Source organism: Cetorhinus maximus, chromosome 9 (assembly GCF_964194155.1).
Source record: "Cetorhinus maximus chromosome 9, sCetMax3.hap1.1, whole genome shotgun sequence".
Lineage (NCBI taxonomy): Eukaryota > Metazoa > Chordata > Chondrichthyes > Lamniformes > Cetorhinidae > Cetorhinus > Cetorhinus maximus.
The window spans coordinates 27277892-27300514 of record NC_135887.1 but is presented as its reverse complement, the minus strand read 5'-3'; the positions used below and the strand labels follow the sequence as shown (position 1 = coordinate 27300514).

At 44.0% G+C, this 22623-nt stretch overlaps 1 protein-coding gene across 13 annotated transcripts in view; it reads left to right on the top strand.

Moving 5' to 3' along the window:
- The window catches only part of ncor1 (nuclear receptor corepressor 1), a 399352-nt gene that overhangs the window by 95894 nt on the left and 280835 nt on the right, over positions 1-22623 (top strand). For all 13 annotated transcript variants that reach the window (XM_078548371.1, XM_078548367.1, XM_078548369.1 and 10 more), the window contains exon 8: positions 10324-10376. In XM_078548371.1, coding sequence (XP_078404497.1) covers positions 10324-10376 — 53 coding nt within the window. The remainder of the gene's footprint in view (positions 1-10323; positions 10377-22623) is intronic.

The window sequence follows — 22623 nt, the reverse complement described above, 5'->3', positions numbered from 1 at the left end:
TGGAAACTATCTATCTAATTACTACAGGAACGTGCATAGAATTTACTGCACAGAAACTGGCAATTCAGCCCAACAGATTCATGCCAGTGATTATGCTTCACACAAGTCCCCTCCCACCCTTCTTCAACTAACTATGTCTTTGCTGTTATATTTCCAAAATTTCTACAGCAATCAAAAACTGTTTATAGGTAGGCAGTAAAACTGTTAACATGGGAATGGAATGGACCCTGAATGGACTGGTGGCTCCTAATTTTATGTGTAAGCAGGCTTGCTTTCCTGCCTGTGCTGAGTTAACTGATCTCAGTGGCAATGGGGAGTGGCAGAATAGGCCACAGTGCCCCTAGGCAAGAACAGGGAAAAATTGCCCATGGTGATCCACTCGACAACACATATGTGTTCTATCGAGGAAAGACAGGATTGATCTGGCTGTGATGCTTCTAGAGTTGAATATCTCATTCGCGCTCACTATTTGACAGTATAAAATAACAGAGGGTACACAGTGACCATGGGGAACAACACCTCAGAAAGGAGTTGTTGTTTTTGGGAGACAATTGGACAAAACTGATGAAGAAAGAAATTAGGATTAGGAGAAGAAATGAGAAAGGAGACAGGTGCTTAAGCGAGGCTTCCAGAACTGTTCTGGGCCATAGTTGGAGTCGATGGACCATCACAGACAGGTTAGGCCAAATGGCGACCTTCTCTGCCAAATCATTCTCTCTTCAGAATAGGACTCACAGCCTTCTGCTCGCTTAAGCTGTGTGAAATGAAGGATTCAGTATTGCTATTATACCTCATTGTTTATCCTTTGGACATTGTACACAACGTAGATGAGGGCCTTCGCCCCAAGGGAGGCATACAAACCTGTGCAGACATTAATGTTGTGGATACAATTGGCTGGTGGTTCTGGTATGGGCCGAATGGCACAGTTTGAGTGGAAAATTGAATTCAGTAAATCTAGAGTATTGCTGAAAAAAGAGGCATGTCTAAGCTTTTCGTCTTGCACCCTCTTCACATAGAGTATACATTGTTGTTTTCCCACTTATATTGTTATTCTTGCAAGTGTCCTAATGAATGCAAGATGAAAAGCTTAGACATGTCACTTTTTTGAGCACGACTATCATAAATCTAGTATTTTGTGCTATGCCAGGAAAGTGGAAAATCAAGGTTGCTGAATGACTGTCCTTTAAGGAAAGGGAATCTGCCACCCTTGCCCAGTTTATCCGACACATCTCACAATAAACCGTCATGTTGTTTCCTTCTAAAGTGGCATTGCAAGCCAATCAATCACTACAGAACCAAATCACTGACGGCGAAGGCCCACCATTATCTTCTCAGGATGACTAGGGATGGGGAGTAAATTCTGCTTTGCTAACCTCGCCCACATTATAAGAACAAATATATTAAAGAAAATTAAAACATCTTGAAAGAGAAAAGACAAATGAAACTTTCGATGTAAACCTTTCATCAGAACTTGCAGTTGGGATTGGTTGTGTTGTGTGTGTTTTTTAAGTACTGTAGATCCAATTGGTGGGTACTCTTTTCAGACCTCATTGTAAAACAAAGATTACACATAGCCACAGTTTTGTAAGTGGTGGGCTAAAGCTAAATTACAGTATCACAGTATTGTTACAGTGCAAAGGAAGCCATTCAACCCATCTAGTCTGCACTAGGTCTCTGAAAGAGCATTCCACCTGGTCCCATCTCCTGCTTTATCCTCGTAACCTTGCACATTCTCTCTTTTCAGGTAGCAATCAATTCCCTTTTGAATACCTCGATCGAACCTGCCTCCACCACCCTTTTAGGAAGTTTGTTCCAGACTCCAACCACCCTCTGAGTGAAAATTTTTTTTTTTACATCACATTTACTCCTTTTGCCAATTATTTTGAATCTGTGCCCCCTAGCTCTTGATGTTCTCTTGAGTGGGAACAGTTTCTCACCATTTTTCCTGTCCATACCTCTCAGGATCTTGAATACCTCTATCAGGTCTCCTCTCAGCCTTCTTTTCTTCAAGGAAAACAGTCCCAGCCTCTCTAATCTATTCTCATAGCTACAGTTCTTTATCCCTGGAATCATTCTTGTGAATCTCCTCTGTACTCTCTCCAATGCCTTCACATCCTTCCTCAATTATGGTGCCCAGAACTGGATGCAGTACTCCAGATGAGGCCTAACTATTGTCTTATACAAGTTCAACATGACCCCCTTACTCTTGTACTCAATGCCCCTATTAATAAAGCCTAAGATACTATATGCTTTATTCACTGCTCTCTCAGCATGCCCTGCATCTTTAATGTCCTATGTACATATACACTGAGGTCCCTCTATTCCTGCAGCTCCTTTAGAGTTTCTCTCTTTATTTTATACTGTCTCACCATATTCTTCTTGCCAAAACGGATCACCTCACACTTGTCTGCATGGAACTTCATCTGCCACTTGTCTGCCCAATCCACCAACACGTCTGTCCTTTTGAAATTCAAAACTATCCTCATCACAGTTGACAACATTTCCGATCTTTGTATCATCTGAAAATTTTGAAATCATGCCCTGCACACCATGGTCTAGGTCATTAATATATATCAGGAAGAACAAGGGTCCCAACACTGACCCCTGAGGAACTCCACTACAAACCTTCCTCCAATTTGAAAAACAACCATTTATCGCTACGCTCTGTTTCCTGTAACTCAGCCAATTTCTTATCCAAGTGCCTACTTTCCCTTTTATTATATGACTTAGAGTTATGCTCACAAGTCTGTTGTGTGGCACTGTATCAAATGCCATTTGAAAATCCATATACACCATATCACCAGCGTTTCCTTTATCAACCTTCTCTGTTACCTCCTCAAAAAAACTCCATGATTTTCCCTTAATGAATCCATGCTGGCTTTCCTTAATTATCCTGCACTTATTAGGTAACTATTGATTTTATCCCAAACTGTAGTTTCCAGAAATCCCCCTGCCACTGAGGTCAAACTGACTGGCCTGTAGTTGCCAGCTTTATCCTTGCACCACTTTTTGAACAAGGGTGTAACATTCGCAATTCTCCAGCCCTCTGACACCTCCCCTGTGTCTAAGGAAGACTGGAAGATTATCACTAGTGCCTCTGCAATTTCCACTCTCACTTCCCTCTCTCACTTCCCTCAGTATCCTTGGATGCATCTCATCCGGTCCTGGTACTTTTATCTATTTTAAGCAAAGATAGCCGTTCTGACACCACCTCCTTCTGAATTGTAAATTCTTTTAGCGTACGAGTTACGTCCTCTCTCATCTGACTGTGGGAAGCATCATCTTCCTTTGTAAAGATGGATGCAAAATACTCATTCAATAGCTCCGCTATTTCTCCAGCCTCCACATGTGAGTCCCCTTTTTTGTCCCTAATTGGCCCTACTCTTTCTTTTACCGTCCTTTAATTATTTACATGCTTATAGAAGACCTTGGAATTCCCTTTTATGTTTGCTGCCAGCCTCTTTTCATGCCCTCTCCTTGCTTTTCTTATTAGTTTCTTCACTTCCCCTCTGGCCCTTCTATATTCAGGCTGACTCTCCATTGAATTTTCTGCCTGACATCTGTTGTACATGCACTTCTTCAGCTCTATCTCATCTCTCATCATCCAGGGTGCTCTGGATTTATTTGTCCTACCTTTTCCCTTCAATGGAATATACTTTGACATTGCCTGCAATCCTTTTTCCTTGAAGGTGGCCCATTGTTCAGCTGCTGTCTTTTCTGCCAACATTTGATCCCAACTCAGTTGACTCAGATGCATTCTCATCCCATCAAAATTGGTTTTCCCCCAATTGATTATCCCTGCTCTGGATTGTGCCCTGTCCTTTTTCATGACCAACCTAAACCTTATGATACGATGATCACTGTCCCCTTGAGGGTTTCCCACTAACATTTGATCCACTTGCGCCAATTCATTCCCCAGAACCAGGTCCAAAAATGCATGTCCTCTCATCGGACTGGAAACATACTGCTGCAGAAAATCGTCTTGAACACATTCCAGGAACTGTCACCTCTCTTGTCCCTTTGTGCTATTAGTATCCCAATCTATATTTGGATAATTGAAGTCCCCCATTATGATTAATCTATAATTCTTGCACCTCTCTGTAATTTCTTTGCAAATTTGTTCTCCACATCCCTTCCACTAGTTGGTGGTCTGTATACTACACCGATCAATGTCATTGCACTTTTTTCATTTCCTACCTCTAGCCAGAGCGATTCCATCCTTGACCCCTTTGGAACATCTCTCCAATACTATAATGCCATCTTTAACCACTCCCTCTCCCTTTTCTTCCTTTCCTGTCTCTCCTAAACAGCTTGTACCCAGGAAATTTAATGCCATGTCTTGCCCTTCTTTGAGCCAGGTCTCTGTTATAGCAATAATATCATAATTCCATTTGTCAACCTGTGCCTGCAGTTCACCAATCTTATTAACCCCATTCCGTGCATTCACAGACATGCACATTAGCCCTGATTTAGGCTTTTTTACTTTCCCCCTTATTCTGACCCCATCTAGTGACTACTCTAATTCTCTCAAACTCTCCAAGTATTCCACCTACCTTGATACTACTCTTTGATATATCCTTATCATCAGTTGATACTTCTCTACTTCCCACTGCCAGTTTTTCTCCTCTCCACTCTTAATTTGCCCCCAGGTTCCCATACCCCTGTCAATCTAGTTTAAACCCTCCCCAACAGCACTAGCAAACCTCCCAGTGAGGACATTGTTAAGGTATAACTCGTCCTTCTTGTACAGGCCCCATCCACCCCAGAACTGGTCCCAATGCCTCAAAAATCTAAAGTCCTCCCTCCTACTCCATTCCTCCAGCCACTTGTTGAACTGTTCAATCTTCCTATTCTTATTCTCCTTAACACAGAGAATAATCCTGAGATTACTGCTCTTGAGGTCCTGCTTTTTAATTCCCTCCTTAACTCCCTAAAATCTGCTTTCAGCACCTCATCCCTTTTCCTGCCTATGTCATTGGCCCTAATGTGGACCACGACCTCTGGCTGCTCACCCTCCCCCAGAAGAATGTCCTGAACATCCTGGCAGCAGGGAGGCAACATACCATCCTGAAGTCATGTCTACGGCCACAGATACGCCTATCTGCTCCCCTAACCAAGGAATCAAGCCCTACTATTGTAGCTCTTCCACTCTTCCTTCTCCCCTCCTGTGCAGCTGAGCCACCTGTGGTGCCATGGACTTGGCTGTTGCTACAGTCCTCTGAGGAACCATTGCACTCACCAGATTCCAAAACGGAAAAGTGGTTAGAGAGCGAAGTAGCCTCAGGGGATTCTTGCACTACCTGCCTGTTTCTCTTAGATACTCTGGTGATCATCTATTCCCTCTCTGCCTGTGTACTTCTTAGTTTGTGGTGTGACCACGTCTCTAAATGTGCAATCCATGTAATGCTCAGCCTTGCGGATGCATCACTGAGACTCCAGCCGCTGCTCAAACTCTGCAACTCGAAGGTCAAGTTTCTGCAGCTGGTGACACTTCCTGCAGGTGTTGTCATTGAGGGCACTTTGTGCCTGCACGACTGCAGGATGCACAACCCACATGGCGAGCTGCAGTGACATACCTTAAACTTTACATTAAGCGTTTACTGCAGTATTTATTTACTAATTTATTTTAAATATTTTCTTAATTAATTTAGAATAATTCCCATGTATACTACAATTTACTGTGCTTATTAAATGCCAGTACCACCCATAAATACAACAAAAAGCTATGCGTTTCTTAATTACACAGCTATGTGTTTTAGGACTCGCACTGTTTTAGCACTCCCAACTGCCTCTCCACTCGCGCTGTTTTCAACCACCCAACTGCTTCTCCACTCGCGCTGTTTTCAACCGCCCAACTGTCTCTCCTCTCGCTCTGTTTTCAACCACCCAACTGTCTCTCCTCTTGCGCTGTTTTCAATCTCCCGACTGCCTCTCCACTCACACTGTTTTCACACTCTCGACTGTCTCTCCTTTTGCACTGATTTCAATCTCTCGACTGTCTCTCCTCTCGCGCTGTTTTCAGTCTCCTGCCTCTCCCCTCTTGTGCTGTTTTCACACTCCTGACTGTCTCTCCACTTGCACTGTTTTCAATCTCTCAACTGCCTCCCCTCTCGCATTTTTTCACACTCCTGACTGCCTCTCCTCTCGTGCTGTTTTCAATCGCTCGACTCTCTCTCCTCTCACGCTGTATTCAATCTCCCGACTGTCTCTCCTCTCGCACTGTTTTCAATCTCCCGATTGCCTCACCTCTCACACTGTTTTCACACTCCCAACTGTCTGTCTCTCTTGCACTGTTTTCAATCACCCGACTGCCTCTCCACTCACACTATTTTCACACTCTCAACTGTCTCTCCTCTTGCACTGTTTTCAGTCTCCCGACCGTCTCTCCTCTTGTGGTGTTTTCAAGCTCCCGACTGTCTCTCCTAAGGCGACCATAAGACTTAGGAGCAGAAGTAGGCCATTTGGCCCATCGAGTCTGCTCCACCATTCAATGAGATCATAGTTGATCTGATAATCCTTAACTCTACTTTCCTGCCTTTTCCCCATACCCCTTCATTCCCTTACTGATTAAAAACCTGTCTATCTCAACCTTGAATATACTTAACCACCCAGTCTCTACAGCCCTCTGTGGTAACGAATTCCATAGATTCACTACCCTTTGAGAGAAATTCCTCTTCATTCCTGTTTTAAGTGGGTGACCCCTTACCCTGAGATTATGCCCTCTGGCCCTAGACTCTCACACAAGGGGGAACAACCTCTCAGCTTCTACCCTGTTAAGCCCCCAAAAAATCTTATGTGTTTCAATAAGGTCACCTCTCATTCTTTCAAGCTCCATAAGTACAGGCCCAACCTATTCAACCTCTCCTCATAAGAAAATCCCTCCATACCCGGCATCAACCTACTGAACCTTCTCTGGACTGCCTTCAATGCCATTATATCTTTCCTTAGATAAGGGTACCAAAACTGCCCACAGTATTCTTGATGTGGCCTAACTAGTGCCTTGTATTGTTTTAGCAAGACTTCCCAATTTTTATATTCCATTTCCGTTGAAATAAAGGCCAACATTCCATTTGCCTTCCCTGTTATCTGCTGAACTTGTATGCTAGCTTTTGTGATTCATGCACGAGGGCCCCTAAATCCTCTGTGCTGCGGCTTTCTCCATTTAAATCATATTCAGATCCTCTATTCTTCCTGCCAAAGCGCATAACCTAACATTTTCCCACATTATATCTCATCTGCCAATCTTTTGCCCACTCACTTAACCTGTCTATATCCCTGTGTAGACTCTTTGTGTCATCCTCACCACTTGCTTTCCCACTTATTTTTAGTGTCATCCACAAACATGGCGATAGTACATTCGCTTCCCTCATCCAAGTCACTAATATATGTTTTAAATAATTGAGGCCCCAGCACTGATCTCTGTAGCATTCCACTAGTTACAGGTTGCCATCCTGAAAATGCCCCCCTTATCCCAACTCTCTGTCTTCTATTAGTTAGCCAATCCTCTATCCATGCTAATATACTACCCCCAACACTATGGGCTCTTATCTTATTAAGTAGCCTTATGTGCGGTACCTTATCGAACGCCTTTTGAAAGTCCAAATACATTACATCTACTGGTTCCCCTTTATCTAACCTACTTGTAAACTCCTCCAACATTTTCCCAATGACGGATGTTAAGCTAACTGGCCTATAGTTACCTGTTTTTTGTCTCCCTCCCTTTTTGAATAAGGGTGTTACATTGGCAGTTTTCCAGTCCTCTGGGACTTTTCCAGAATCTAAGGATCCTTGGAAGGTTACTACCAGTGCATCCACTATCTCTGTAGCTACTTCCTGTAATATCCTAGGATGCAACCCATAAGGTCCAGGGGGCTCATCTACCTTTAGCCCCATTAGTTTCTCGATTACTTTTTCTCCAGTGATAGTTACTGTATTTATTTTGTCCCCCATTGCCCCTTGATTATTTAGTATTTTTAGAATCTTATTAGTGTCTTCTACTGTGAAGACTGAAGCAAAGTGTTTATTCGATGACTGTCATTTCCTGGTTCCCCACTATTATTTCCCCAGCTTCATTCTCTAAGGGGCCTATGTTCACCATGTATATTATCACAGAATCACACAGTGCAGAAGAGGCCCTTCAGCCCATTGAGTCTGCACCAACACGTGAGAAACACCTGACATACCTACTAACCTAATCCCATTTATCAGCACTTGGCCCATAACCTTGAATGTTATGACGTGCCAAATACGCATCCAGGTACTTTTTAAAGGATGTGAAGCAACCTACCTCCACCACCCTCCCAGGCAGTGCATTCCAGACTGTCACCACCCTCTGGGTAAAAAGGTTTTCCTCACATCCCCCCTAAACCTCCTGCCCCTCACCTTGAACTTATGTCCCCTCATGACTGACCCTTCAACTAAGAGGAACAGCTGCTCCCTATCCACCCTGTCCATGCCCCTCATAACCCTGTACACCTCGATCAGGTCGCCCCTCAGTCTTCCCTGCTCCAACGAAAACAACCTAAGTCTATCCAACCTCTCTTCATAACTTAAATATTTCATCCCAGGCAACACCCTGGTGAATCTCCTCTGCACCCCCTCCAGTGCAATCACATCCTTCCTACAATGTGACGACCAGAACTGCACACAGTACTCCAGCTGTGGCCTCACCAAGGTTCTATACAACTCCAGCATGACCTCCCTACTTTTGTAATCTATGCCTCGATTGATAAAGGCAAGTGTCCCATATGCCTTTTTCACCACCTCACTAACATGCCCCTCCGCCTTCAGAGATTTATGGACACACACGCCAAGGTCCCTTTGTTCCTCAGAACTTCCTAGTGTCATGCCGTTCGTTGAATACTTCCTTGTCAAATTACTCCTTCCAAAGTGTATCACCTCACACTTTTCAGGGTTAAATTCCATCTGCCATTTATCTGCCCATTTGCCCATCCCGTCTATATCTTCCTGTAGCCCAAGACACTCAACCCCACTGTTAACCACCCGGTAATATATCCCTGTATACTTTCTATTTAAAGCTATATGTATCCCTCTCGCACTGTTTTCACACTCCCAACTGCCTCTCCTCTCACGCTGTTTTCACAACCTCGACTGCTTCTCCTCTCACGCTGTTTTCAATCTCCTGACTGCCTCTCCTCTCGCGCAGTTTTCACACTCTTGACTGCCTCTCCACTTGCGCTGTTTTCATACAATTACTTGGTCATTCCTAGCTCTGAATAACTAGTTCACTATCACTTACCCAGAACTCAATAAAATATTTGTAATGACTTTCTTTTCTTTTTAAAGACTTTTAATTTTGGATCCTTTTCCAAACCTTTTAATGTAACTGTCTGTGCCAAGGTGTCTGTAGAAACTGGATTTCCCAACATCTGAACAGGCACAGTACACCTGGTAATCGCCTCAGCTGTGGTATAAATGGCACTCTGCTGTTGTTGTACCTCACTTTCTATCCTGAATACAGCTCGTGTTTATATAATATGGTGGTTAAAATTAGGTTAAGTAGATAATCTTTCTCCAAAGGTTTTCCTGAGTTTCCAGTTTTCAGTTTTTTTTAATCATGTCATTGACTTCCAGCTTCAAAACATGTTCTGTTAAGTTTACCAGTCAGGATCTGTGTATGCTCTTATTGTTTGCCATGTGAATTTTCCTTCAAAGGAATTATGGATGCTGTGTGGTGAATTTGAGGTGCGTGTCTTTATGTGACTCTTTCAGTAACCAGTGCTCATGTTGAGTAGCTTTGTAGAGAATGCAGATGCTGCACAGACTTGTGAAAATCTTGTGAAGAGTTCAAAGAATGCAAAATTACTTTGGGAGATGGGACAGCATCACCTGACACTCTGCACACCAGTAAGGCCTTGCAGGCTCACAGTGACACAGTGCAAGAGTTGTAGGGTAAGATAGTTTAGCACAGGCCATGAACCCCAGCTTCTGTCTGTTGGTGCTTGCTGGATCTGAACTTGTCTGCAGGTGAACAGAGGTCAGTCACCAATTCGGGCATTTATTTTGCAAACAGAACTATAGGTAAACCCATTACTAAGCAATTTTTGGTTAGCAGATTGTGCTAGTTCTGAACCTCCAGGGAAGGGGAGCTTATTTCACTTGTTCTCTGTTCCCATTATAAACCAGAACATGAATTTTTGACACTGTTTTTCAAGTGGATCAGTCTATAAAATGAGTAAGGCAGATGTGAATGATTTCTTGGTTTTTATTCTGAGATTGTTAGGCTAGGGATTACTTTGTTTTGATTTTCTTTTGATCATGAATGTTCATTGAAATATAATCAACTGATCTCTACCTTTCCAGCCACTTTACAACCAGCCATCAGATACGAAGATTTACCATGAAAACATCAAAACGTAAGTGACATCTGTTGTGGTTACTGTGCTGTATGATATGAATGGGATTGAATAATATTAAAATCTGGGGTTTGCTGCCCTGAACTCACCTTGCTGAAAATAGCTCTGTGATGTGAGTAGTGGGTTACTCTCCTAATGACCTGTGAAAAGCTACTATCATCTCATGAGCCTGTTTTTGAATAGTTGTAGCATATGATACTTTCATATGCAGATTGCAGCAAGCTGCACAAATTATCCAGCTTCATGAAAATAACTCTGCCTGTCTGTCAAGCCATTTTCTCCCTGCCCATTCCAATCTAACTAAACCAAAATCATAAAATGAAAGATTTATTTTTACACTGAAATAAGCTATCAGCCTTTGGCTGATATACTGCTGTGCACCAGAGTTGAGTGTGATGCATGTTTCCTTAAAATAATCAATCTTTAATGCTCCTTGCTGGGCTGGCTTCACTATAAACTCATTATCTGCAAAACAAAAAGAAAAACCTCTGAAATCTAGGAAGACGATGCTCAATCTGTGGAGGGTATAGACTGAACATATGCAGTTTCTTAATGGTGCACTGGCGATCTTTTCGGTATAATCTTCCCATGATGTCTGCTCAGTCACTTGTCCCCAGTCATTCCTCCTCCATTAACTAAGGAATCATATAACTAATCCCTGATACATAGGATTACATAGGATAAATAGAATCAGGCCATTCCGCCTAACCGGTCCATGCTGGTGTTTATGCTCCACTTGTGTCTCCTCCCACCTTTCCTCATTTAAATCTATCATCATAACTTCTTCTTCAAATACTTGTCTAGCTTCCTGTTAAATGTGTCTATACTATTTGCTTCAACGACTTCCTGTGGTAGCGAGTTCCATATTCTCACCAATCTCTAGGTAACGAAGTTTCATCTGAATTCCTATTGAGATTTCTTGCTGACCATCTTAAAATAATGGCCTCTAGTAAAATAATGGCCTCTAGTTAAACTCTTTCCCACAAGTGAAAACATTACTAAGTCAGTAATTTATAGCACAGAATGCCGTTTGGCTCTTTGAGTTCATGCCGGCTCCCTGCAAAGCAATCCAGTTAGTCCTACTTCCCCACTTAGTCCCTGTAGCCCAGCACGTTTATTTCCTTCCAGTGCCCATTCAAATTCCTTTTGAAATCATTGATTGCCTCCGCTTCCACTACCCTCGTGTGCTGAAAGTTCCAGGTCATTACCACTCACTACATAAAAAAGTTCTTCTGCACATTTCCCCTTCATGTTTTGCCGAAAACCATAAATCTGTGCTCCGGTAGGCCTTGTACACCAGCTAATGGGAAGAGCTTTTCTTTGTCTACCCTACTTAAGCCTGTCATAACCTGGTACACCTCTAACAAATCTCCCCTCAATCTCCTTTGTTCCAAAGAGAACAGCCCCAACCTTTCCAACCTAACGCTGTAACTAAAACGCCCATCCCTGGAACCATTCTGGTAAATCTCCTCTGGTCCCATCAAGGACCTTCACATCTATCCTAAAGTGTGGTGACCAGAACTGTTTGCAGCACTCTAGCGGGTCTAATCAAAGCTTTGTAAAGGTTCAGCATAACTTCAGTTCTGTTGAAGGGTCATGAGGACTCGAAACGTCAACTGTGCTCTTCTCCACCGATGCTGCCAGACCTGCTGAGTTTTTCCAGGTATTTTTGTTTTTGTTTTTGTTCAGCATAACTTCTCTGCTTTTATACTCAATTTATGAAGCCCAAAACCCCATATGCTTTGCGAATGAATCTCTCAATATGTTCCTGCCACCTTCAAAAGCTGATACGCATGAACCCCCAGGCCCCTCTGTTCTTGCACACATTTTAGAATTATGCCATCAAGTCTATATTGCCTCTTCCTATCCCTTCTGCCAAAATACATCACCTCACATTTCTCTGTATTAAATTACATCTGCCACTTGCCTGCCCATTCTACTAGCCTATCTATGTCCTGTTGCAAGCAATTCATTTTATCCTCACTGCTTCTCTTCCAAGTTTGGTATCATTAGCAAATTTTGAAATTTTACCCTGTAATCCAAGATCCAAGTCATTTATATACAGCAAAAAAATCAGTGGCCTTAGTACCAATCCTTGGGGAACCACTGTCTACCATCTTCCAGCCTAAGAAGCAACCATCTGCCAAGACGCACTGCTTTATGTCCTTAAGCCAATCTTTTATGCAATTGCACACTGGTGCTCCTATTGCATGAGCCTCAATATCGTTAAAAAGCCTTTTATGTGGTACCTTGTCAAACACTTTCTTAAAATCCATATAGACAGCATCCACTGTATTCCCTTCATCAACCTTCTCTGGTACTTAATCAAAAATTCAATTAAATTAGTCAAGCACAATCTGCCTTTTACAAATCTGTGCTGGCTCTGCTTAATTAACTCAAACCTCTTCAAGTGCGTGTTGATTTTTTTCCCTGATTATGTATTCCAAAACTTTATCCACCACTGATATTAGACCAACAGGCCTTTAGTTGCTAGGACTGTCCTTGCACCCTTTCTTGAACAAGGGTGCCACATTTGCCATTCTCAATTCTCTGGCACCTCTCCATATCTAGGGAAGCTTGAAAAATTAAGGCAAGCCCTTCTGCTATCTCCACCCCCCTTCCACTCCCCCCATTCCTTTAGGAACCTGGGATGCATGCCACCTGGGCCAGGTGACTTCACAGTATAGCCAACTTTCCGGTATGTCCCTTTTCAATTTTCAACCTATCCATTGCCTCCAATATCTCCGCTTTACTGAAACTTTGTCAAATTCCTCTTCCTTAGTAAATACGAAAACAAAGAACTCATTGAATATTGTAGCCTTGCCCTGTGCCTCTAAGCATACATCACCCCCCTTGCCCCTGATAAGACTCACTCCACGTCTTACTACCTGCTTACTATTAGATGCTGGTAGAAGATTTTGGGGTTTCCTTTTATGTTGACTGCTGTTCTATTCTCATATCACAGAATCGCAGAAGAGGCCCTTTGGCCCATCGACACATGAGAAACATCTAACCTACCTAGTCCCATTTACCAGCACTTGGCCCATAGCCTTGAATGTTATGACGTGCCAAGTGCTCATCCAGGTACTTTTTAAAGCATGTGAGGCAACCGCCTCCACCACCCTCCCAGGCAGCTCATTCCAGACCGTCACCACCCTCTGGGCAAAAAAGTTTTTCTTCACATCCCCCCTAAACCTCCTGCCCTCACCTTGAACTTATGTCCCCTTCAACTAAGGGGAACAGCTGCTCCCTATCCACCCTGTCCATGCCCCTCATAATCTTGTACACCTCGATCAGGTCACCCCTCAGTCTTCTCTGCTCCAACGAAAACAACCCAAGTCTATCCAACCTCTCTTCATAACTTAAATGTTTCATCCCAGGCAACATCCTGGTGAATCTCCTCTGCGCCCCCTCCAGTGCAATCACATCCTTCCTACAATGTGGAAACCAGAACTGCACACAGTACTCCAGCTGTGGCCTCACCAAGGTTCTATCCAACTCCAACATGACCTTCCTACTTTTGTAATCTATGCCTCGATTGATAAAGGAAAGCGTCCCATATGCCTTTTTCACCACCCCACTAACATGCCCCTCCGCCTTCAGAGATCTATGGACACACATGCCAAGGTCCTTGTCCCTCAGAACTTCCTAGTGTCATGCCATTCATTGAATACTTCCTTGCCAAATTACTCCTTCCAAAGTGTATCACCTCACACTTTTCAGGGTTAAATTCCATCTGCCACTTATCTGCCCATTTGCCCATCCCGTCTATATCTTCCTGTAGCCCAAGATACTCAACCTCACTGTTAACCACCCGGCCATTCTTTGTGTCATCCGCAAACTTACTAATCCTACCCCCCACGTAGGGTAGTCATCTATGTCGTTTATAAAAATGACAAATAATAGGGGACCCAGCACAGATCCCTGTGGTTCGCCATTGGACACTGGCTTCCAGTCACTAAAGCATCCTTCTGTCATCACCCTCTGTCTCCTACAACCACGCCAATTTTGAATCCACCTTATCAAATTACCCTGTATCCCATGTGCATTTGCCTTCTTTATAAGTCTCCCATGTCAAAGGCTTTGCTGAAATCCATATAAACTACATCAACTCATCTACGCGCCTGGTCACCTCCTCAAAAAATTCAATCAAATTAGTTAGGCATGACCTCCCTCTGACAAAGCCATGCTGACTATCCCTGATCAAACCTTGCCTCTCCAAGTGGAGATAGATTCTCTCCTTCAGAATTTTCTCCAATTGTTTCCCCCACACTGACATGAAACTCACTGGCTTTTAGTTCCCTGGCTTCTCTCTACAACCCTTCTTAAATAGCGGAACCACATTAGCTGTTCTCCAGTCCTCTGGCACCTACCCTGTGGCCAGAAAGGAATTAAAAATTTGGGTCAGAGCCCCTCCGATCTCCTCCCTTGCCTCCCTCAGCAGTCTGGGACACAAATTATCTGGACCTGGAGATTTGTCTACTTTTAAGCCTGCCAACACCTCCAATACCTTGTCACTCCCTATATCAATTTGCTCAAGAACCTCGCAGTCTCTCTCCCAGAGTTCGATACCTTCATCTTCATTCTCTTGGGTGAAGATGGATGTGAAGTATCCATTCAACACTCTAGCGATGCCCTCTGGCTCCACCTATAGATTGCCCCCTTGGTCCCTAATGGGCCCTACTCTTTCCCTGATTATCCTCTTCCCACTGATATACTTATAGAATATCTTGGGATTTTCCCTACTTTTACCAGTCAGAGCTTTCTCATATCCCCTCTTTGCTCTCCTAATTGCTTTCTTAAGCTCCACCCTGCACTTTCTGTACTCCACAAATGCCTCTGCTGATTTGCCTCTGCTGATTTGCTCCCCTTGTACCTGCTAAAAGCCTCTCTTTGCCAGTCTTACTTTCCTCTTAATCTATTGTATTTTACCTGGATTTCACTTGAACTTGCCTGATATGCATCAATAACCCCAACCCTTCTTTTTGTTTCACCCTAATCTCTATCGCCCTTGTCATCCAAGAAGCGCTGCTTGTGGCTCGCTTACCTTTCGCCGCTGTTGGGGCATACCCAGCCTGTACCTGAAGCATTTCTTCCTTAAAGATCATCCATTGTTCCATTACAGTTTTTCCTGTCAGTCTCTGCTTCCATTTTAACTTGGCTAGATCTTTTTTCATTCCATTGAAATTAGACCTCTTCCAATTTAGCAGTTCCACTTTAGATTGTTCCTTGCTGTTCTCCATTACTAATCTAAACCTTATGATACGATCACTTTCTCCCAAATGTTTCCCACCGACACTTGGTCCACTTGACTCACCTCATTTCCCTGCACCAGAACCAGCAATGCCTCTATCCTGTTTGTGCCGAAAACCATGCAGTCAAGGAAGTTCTTCTGATCACAGTTCAGAAATTCCTCCCCCTCCTTACTTTTTACTCGAACGTTATCCCAGTTGATGTTTGGGTAATTAAAATTTCCCAATCTCACCACTCTATAGCTCTTGCACAGCTCTCTGATTTCCCTGCAGATCTGCTCCTCTACCTCTCTCTCTTATGGTTTGGAGGCCTATATAATACCTCAACTAGCACGATCTTACCTTTTTTTTGCTTCTCAGCTCTAACCAAATACTTTCTGTCCTTGGCCCCTCCAGGACATCCCTTTTTCCAAAAGCACAATGTCTTCCCCAATCAGTATGGCCACTCCACCTCCCCCTTTTCCTTCTCTATCTTTTCTGAACACTTTATATCCTTGAATATTAAGTGCCCAATCCTTGCCATTTTTAAGTCACATTTCCATCAGTGCCACGACATCATATTCCCACATTGCTATTTGTGCTTGTTGCTCACCAACCTTATTCACCACACTTTGTCTGTTTGCATATATGCATTGTAGTCCTGTCTTTGCATTCCTCATCGTCCTCCTTGGTCTGCTCCTATCTAATATGGTACTACTTCCTTCTCTGGTACTGTCCAACACACTCACTTTATGCACCTTATTCCTTTTTTCTACTTCTATATGCTGGTGACCACCCCCCTAGCAATTTAGTTTAAATCCTCCCCAACCACACAGGTGAACCTTCCCATGAGGACATTGGTCCCACTGCTGTTGAGGTGTAGCCCATCCTGTATGCAGGTGCCAATGCCCCAGAACTGGTGCCTATACCCCAAGAATCTGAAGCCTTCCTTCCTGCACCATGCTTCAAGCCATGCATCGATCCTTCCTATCTTCCGAGTTCTACTGTGGCTAACGTGTGGCACAGGGAGTAATCCAGAGAATACTACCCTCGAGGTCCTACTTTTTAACTTCCTCTCTAGCTCCTGAAAATCTGATTGTAGGGCCTCAATATCTGCTCTCTGTCGTTGGTATCAACGTGTATCACAGATTTTGGCTGGGTGAATTCCTCCTGCAAAATATTCTGCACCCTTTCTGTGATGTCCTTTTACCAGGGAGGCAACACAGTATGCGGGACTCACAATGATGGTTACAGAAGTGCCAGTCTGACCCCCTCACTATGGAACCTCCGATAACAGCTTCATTTCTACGCATTGCTGTTCCCTCCAGTTTGTTCCTTTCCCATGATGACATGGCCAGGGATTCTCTCCTTCAGGGTATCATCACTACCTGCGGCCTCTAATACTGAGTACCTGTGGCACACTCCCCAAAGACCCCTGTACTACCTGACTCTTCTTAGCCATCCACCTACTATCCTGACCTCTCACTGCCTGTGGGGTGACCACTTCCTGGAATATTTGATCCAGGAAACTCTCTTCCTCCCTGACTCTCCACAGTGATTCCAGCTGCCTCTCAAACTCGGAAATTCTGAGCTCAAGCTGGAGCAGCTGGACACACCCTACACATGTGGTTAGCCAAGACACGTGAAGTAATCTAACATTCCTACACGGCATAGAAATTGCAGACACAAAGATCTCAGATATTCATCCTTGATGAAAAAAAAACTATTTTCCCTCTTTAATAATCCAGTTAGTTCTCTGCTTAAACTATTAATCTTAATTAATACCTCTGGACCTGCTATATGTTTATAATCTTATTAATTCACTTACTGACATCCTAACCCCAGCACCTAATTTGAAACAAATATCCTAGATTAGAAAGAGAAAAGAAAAATACACACCAGCCAATCACTTACCTCTTCCCTGTGATCTCACACTGTGATTTTCTTTATAATGCAATCAGTCAGACTGTTTTGCTGTGCTCTCTCCCAGGCTTGCTCCTTTACAGCACTCCCTGATCTCTCTATACTCTCTCCCAGGCTCGCGTCATTATAACTCTCCAGTCTCTCTGTGCTGTCTCCCAGACTCATTCCTTTATAACTCTCTCTGGCCTCTCTGTGCTCTCTCCCAGGCTCGCTCCTTTATAATTCTATACGGTCTTGCTGTGTTGTCTCCCAGTCCTGCCACGTCCAGCCGTGAATGGTGGTGGACAATTAAGCAACTCACTGGAGGAGGAGGCTCCACAAATATTTCCATCCTCAATGATGAGGAAACCCAGCACATCAGTGCAAAAGATAAGGCTGTAGCATTTGTTATAATCTTCAGCCAGAAGTGCCGAGTGGATGATCCACCTTGGCTGCCTTCAGAGGTCCCCAGCATCACAGATGCCAGTGTTCAGCCAATTCGATTCACTCCATGTGATATCAAGAATCAGCTCAAGGCAGTGGATACTGCAAAGGCTATGTGCCCTGGCAATATTCCAGCAATAGTACTGAAGACTTGTGCTCCAGAACGTGCTGTGCCCCTAGCCAAGCTGTTCCAGTACAGCTACAACACTGGCATCTACCTAACAAGTGGAAGATTGCGCAGGTATGTCCTGTACACAAAAAGCAGGACAAATCCAACCCGGCCAATTACCGCTCCATCAGTCTACTCTCGATCATCAGTAAAGTAACGGAAGGGGTCATCAACAGTGTTAACAATCTTCACTTGCTTAGCAAAAACCTGCTCACTGATGCCCAGTTTGGGTTCTGCCAGGGCCACTCAGCTCCTGATCTCATTACAGCCTTGGTTCAAACATGGACAGTGGAGCTGAACTCCAGAGGTGAGGTGAGAGTGACAGCCCTTAACATCAAGGCCGCATTTGACTGAGTGTGGATTCTAGGAGCCCTAGCAGAACTGGAGTCAATGGGAATCAGGGGGATGACTCTTCACTGGAGTCATATCTAGCGCAAAGGAAGATGGTTGTGGTTGTTGGAGGTCCGTCATCTCAGCTCCAGGACATCACTGCAGGAGTTCCTCAGGGTAGTGCCCTCGGCCCAACCATCTTCAGCTGCTTCATCAATGACCTTCGATCATAAGATCAGAAGTGGCGATGTTTGCACAATGTTCAGCACCATTAGCAACTCCTCAGATACTGAAGCAGTTGAGGTCCAAATGCAGCAAGACCTGGACAACATCCAGGCTTGGGCTGACAAGTGGCAAGTAACATTCACGCCACACAAGTGCCAGGCAATGACCATCTTCAACAAGAGAGAATCTAACCATCTCTTCTCGATGTTCAATGGCATAACCATTGCTGAATCCCTCACTATCAACATCCTGGGAGTTACCATTGACCAGAAACCGAACTGGACTAGCCATATCAATACTGTGGCTACAAGAGCAGGTCAGAGGCTAGGAATCCTGAGGGCGAGTAACTTACCTCTTGACTTCCCAAAGCACAAGTCACGAGTGTGATGGAATACTCTCCACTTGCCTGGTTGAGTGCAGCTCCCACAACTCTCAAGAAGCTTGACACCATCCAGGACAAAGAAGCCCACTTGATTGACACCACATCCACAAACATTCACTCCCTCTACCACTGACGCACAGTAGCAGCAGTGTGTACCATCTGCAAAATAGACTGCTGAAACTCACCAACGCTCCTTAGGTAGTACCTTCCAAACCCACGACCACTACCATCTAGAAGGACAAGGGCAGCAGACACATGGCAACACCACCACCTGGAAGTTCCCCTCCACTTACCATCTTGACTTAGAAATATATCACCGTTCCTTCACTGTCACTGGGTCAAAATCCTGGAACTCCCTCCCTAACAGCACTGTGGGTGCACTTACACCACATTAACTGCAGCAGTTCAATAAGGCAGCTCACCACCACCTTTTCAAGGGCAATTAGGGATGGGCAATAAATGCTGGACAGCCAGCAACGCCCACGTACCTTCAATGAATAAAACAAAACTTTGTCTGTTCTGGGCTCGAATTGTGCGTTCATAGTTTACAGCTGTCTTCTAACTTAGGTTTAGTTTATGATTTATTGAACATTTGGCATGATTATTTCACAATCATCGTTGTGGTCATTTCAGTCTAGTAAGAATAACACAGCATGGAATACCCGACCTAGCAGCACTGTGAGTGTACCTTTGCTGCACATAGTGCATCAGTTTAAGAAGGCAGGTCACCCCCAACTTCTCAAGGGCTCTTAGGGATGAATAAAGACCTGACTTGCCAGTGATGGACATGTTCGTTGAAGAAATTTTAAGAAGGGAGCAAATGTGTTCTCCATGATCGTTGACTGTATTATTTCATTGTATTCTTTGCAGTTTTAAAGTATAACAATAGTTGTAACTACCTTTTAGGCATATTGCTGCTGGTGGGTGTGCGACAGAATGATGTGTGTTGCTTGGATGAATTTGCCAGTTAGATAAGGCTGCGTTTGCTGGCAATGCCGTGCATGCACAGTTGTATGCACGGCTGCAATCTTTATAGGGGACAATATGCAGCAGGATGCCTGTGTGCTGATCACTGACCCTGGAATTGCAAATACTCCAGCGCTGGTAGCAGCGTCTCTCAGGGACCCCACAACTTTCTTTATCCCATTTGATTTCCTTATCGTTTTCTTGCCTTTTTTCTCTCATTCTTTTGGGAAGGTAACCTTTTTACAATAAACCACCTTGTGATAGCAGCATATCTCAGTGGTGTGGAAGGGATGGTGTGCAATGAAGCCTGTATTCTGAGATGATGGACCTCCAACAACCACAACCATTTTCCTTTGTGCTAGGTGTAACTCCAGTGGAGAGTTATCCTCCTGATTCTCATTGATTCCAGTTTTGCTAGGGCTCCCCGCTTGTCGGTACTTAAATGTGCTGTGCTGGGAGAATCATACCCTGGAGCTGCAAACGGAATTGCGGCCATCTCCCAATCCCCAGAAGCAGAAGCCACCCTTGTGGGGAGGCTGCGCCCAACTGCCCGCCGGCTGGCTGCGGGGCTCAGAAACTGGGTGAATGGCTTCCAACCGGCGCAGTGTCTCCAGTGATGACATAGGATTGTGCGCGTGCACATCGGTGACCATCTCGCGTTGACAGGAGACACAGTGATTACATAATCACTTCTGCGCATGCTCCTCTCCACAATACCTGCATAGTGCTGCCTAATTACACAATGATTCCCTGCTTTCCACGTCCCCCAAATGTCAGGGTGTAACTTATAAACTGGTGTACTCAATGAAGTTTTTTGCTGAAAGGACAGCTATAAAATAGCAGTGTGACTTCTGCATATTTCACAATAAATATTCAGTAATCTCTCCACAGAAACAATACATTTATAATGCATCAAAAGTAGCATGCTGTGTTTCTCAGTTGAGTTAAAAACTCAAATCGAGTTTGCAGGTGATAAGTTGAAATCCAATCATGTTATGTTGTGAAATTTAAGCAGCTGAATAGTGGCATCCATAAGGTGCTGTGGCTTCAACAATAGTCAAATTGTATACTGCCACAATCTTCAGGCTCAAGCTGAAGCACAAACAGGTGTCTCCAGCCAAAAGTGCTGATGGATGATCTTATCTAACTTCCTTCTAGGGTCCCCATCATTGGCATACTGCCAATTCAGTTTACTCACCTTGTATTAAGAAGCAACAAAATGTAATGGACATAGCAAAGGCTATGGGTCCTGTTGGCATCCTAGCTGAGATGCTGAACATCTGTGCAATAGAGCCAGCCACTCTACTAGCCAAGCAGTTCAGTGAGCTATGACAATGTGGAAGATGTGCTATGCATATTCTATACGCAGAAAATGAGATGAGTCCAGCTGGTTAGGAAGGCAGCTCACCGTCATCTTCCCAGGGCAAGCGGGAATGAGCATATAGAGAGAAATTACCATGTGACACCACAGTACCGATGAGATGATGCATACATGGGACGCATAGGAAATAGGAGCAGGAGTAGGCCATTCGGCCTGTCGAACCTGCTCCACCATTCAAACAGATTATGGCTAATTATCTACCTCTCTGTCATTTTTCTCCACGACCCCCATATCCCTTGATATCGTTGGTATCCAGAAATCTATCGATTTCTGTCTTGAACATGCTCAATGATTGAGCTTCCACAGCCCTCTGGAGTAGAGAAGTCCAAAGATTCACCACCCTCTGAGTGAAGAAATTCCTCCTCATCTCAATCTTAAATGGCCTGCCCTTTATTCTGAGACTGTGTCCCCTGGTTCTGGACTCCCCAGTCAGGGGTAACATCCTATCCATATCCACCTTGTCACGCCCTGTATGAATTTTGTAAGTTTCAATGAGATCACCTCTCAGTCTTCAAAACTCTTGAGAATACAGGCCCAGTTTCCTCAATCTCTCCTCATAAGACAATCCTGCCATCCCAGGGATTAGTCTGGTGAACTTTCGTTGCAGTTCCTCTGTGCAAGTGGGTCAAGCTGATTCTGTTTCACTAAAGCATTTGTTGTGTTGCAAATTACGCATAAAAGGGGAGCACCTGCAATGGTCGTGAGAGGAATTGACTCTGTGGAGTGCTGATCTTTCTCTCTTCAAATCACAAAAACTAATTAGTTGACAGGATACTAATTATAATTGGGCCCTGGGTTTTGGCTTAGGGACATAAATATTCAGCTAATTTTCCACCTGCAGAAAAATAAATTCATTATGACTGGCAGTGTGATTCTGAATAGGCCTTGGCCCAGTTACTTGCTGGCAATTTTTATGACTGCTAGGTCTGATGCAGATTTAAATAACTTGTAATAAATATGTAATAAAATTGAAATGTCCAGCAATTTGCAAACATAGACTTCCATTGCAATACCGGACTGCACCGCACCTGCCGAGGAGGAGAGCTGTTGCACGGTGTTATGACGTGTGTCATGAACATATGATAATTTTCATAATATTATTGTGATTTATTGTAAAGGTAAGTTAATAGTGGAATTTGGATAGTCTGCTGTGTATGGCACCACTACAGACCGAGCTGGCTGAGTGCTACACTGGGTCTGCAGCAGGTGAAGAGGGA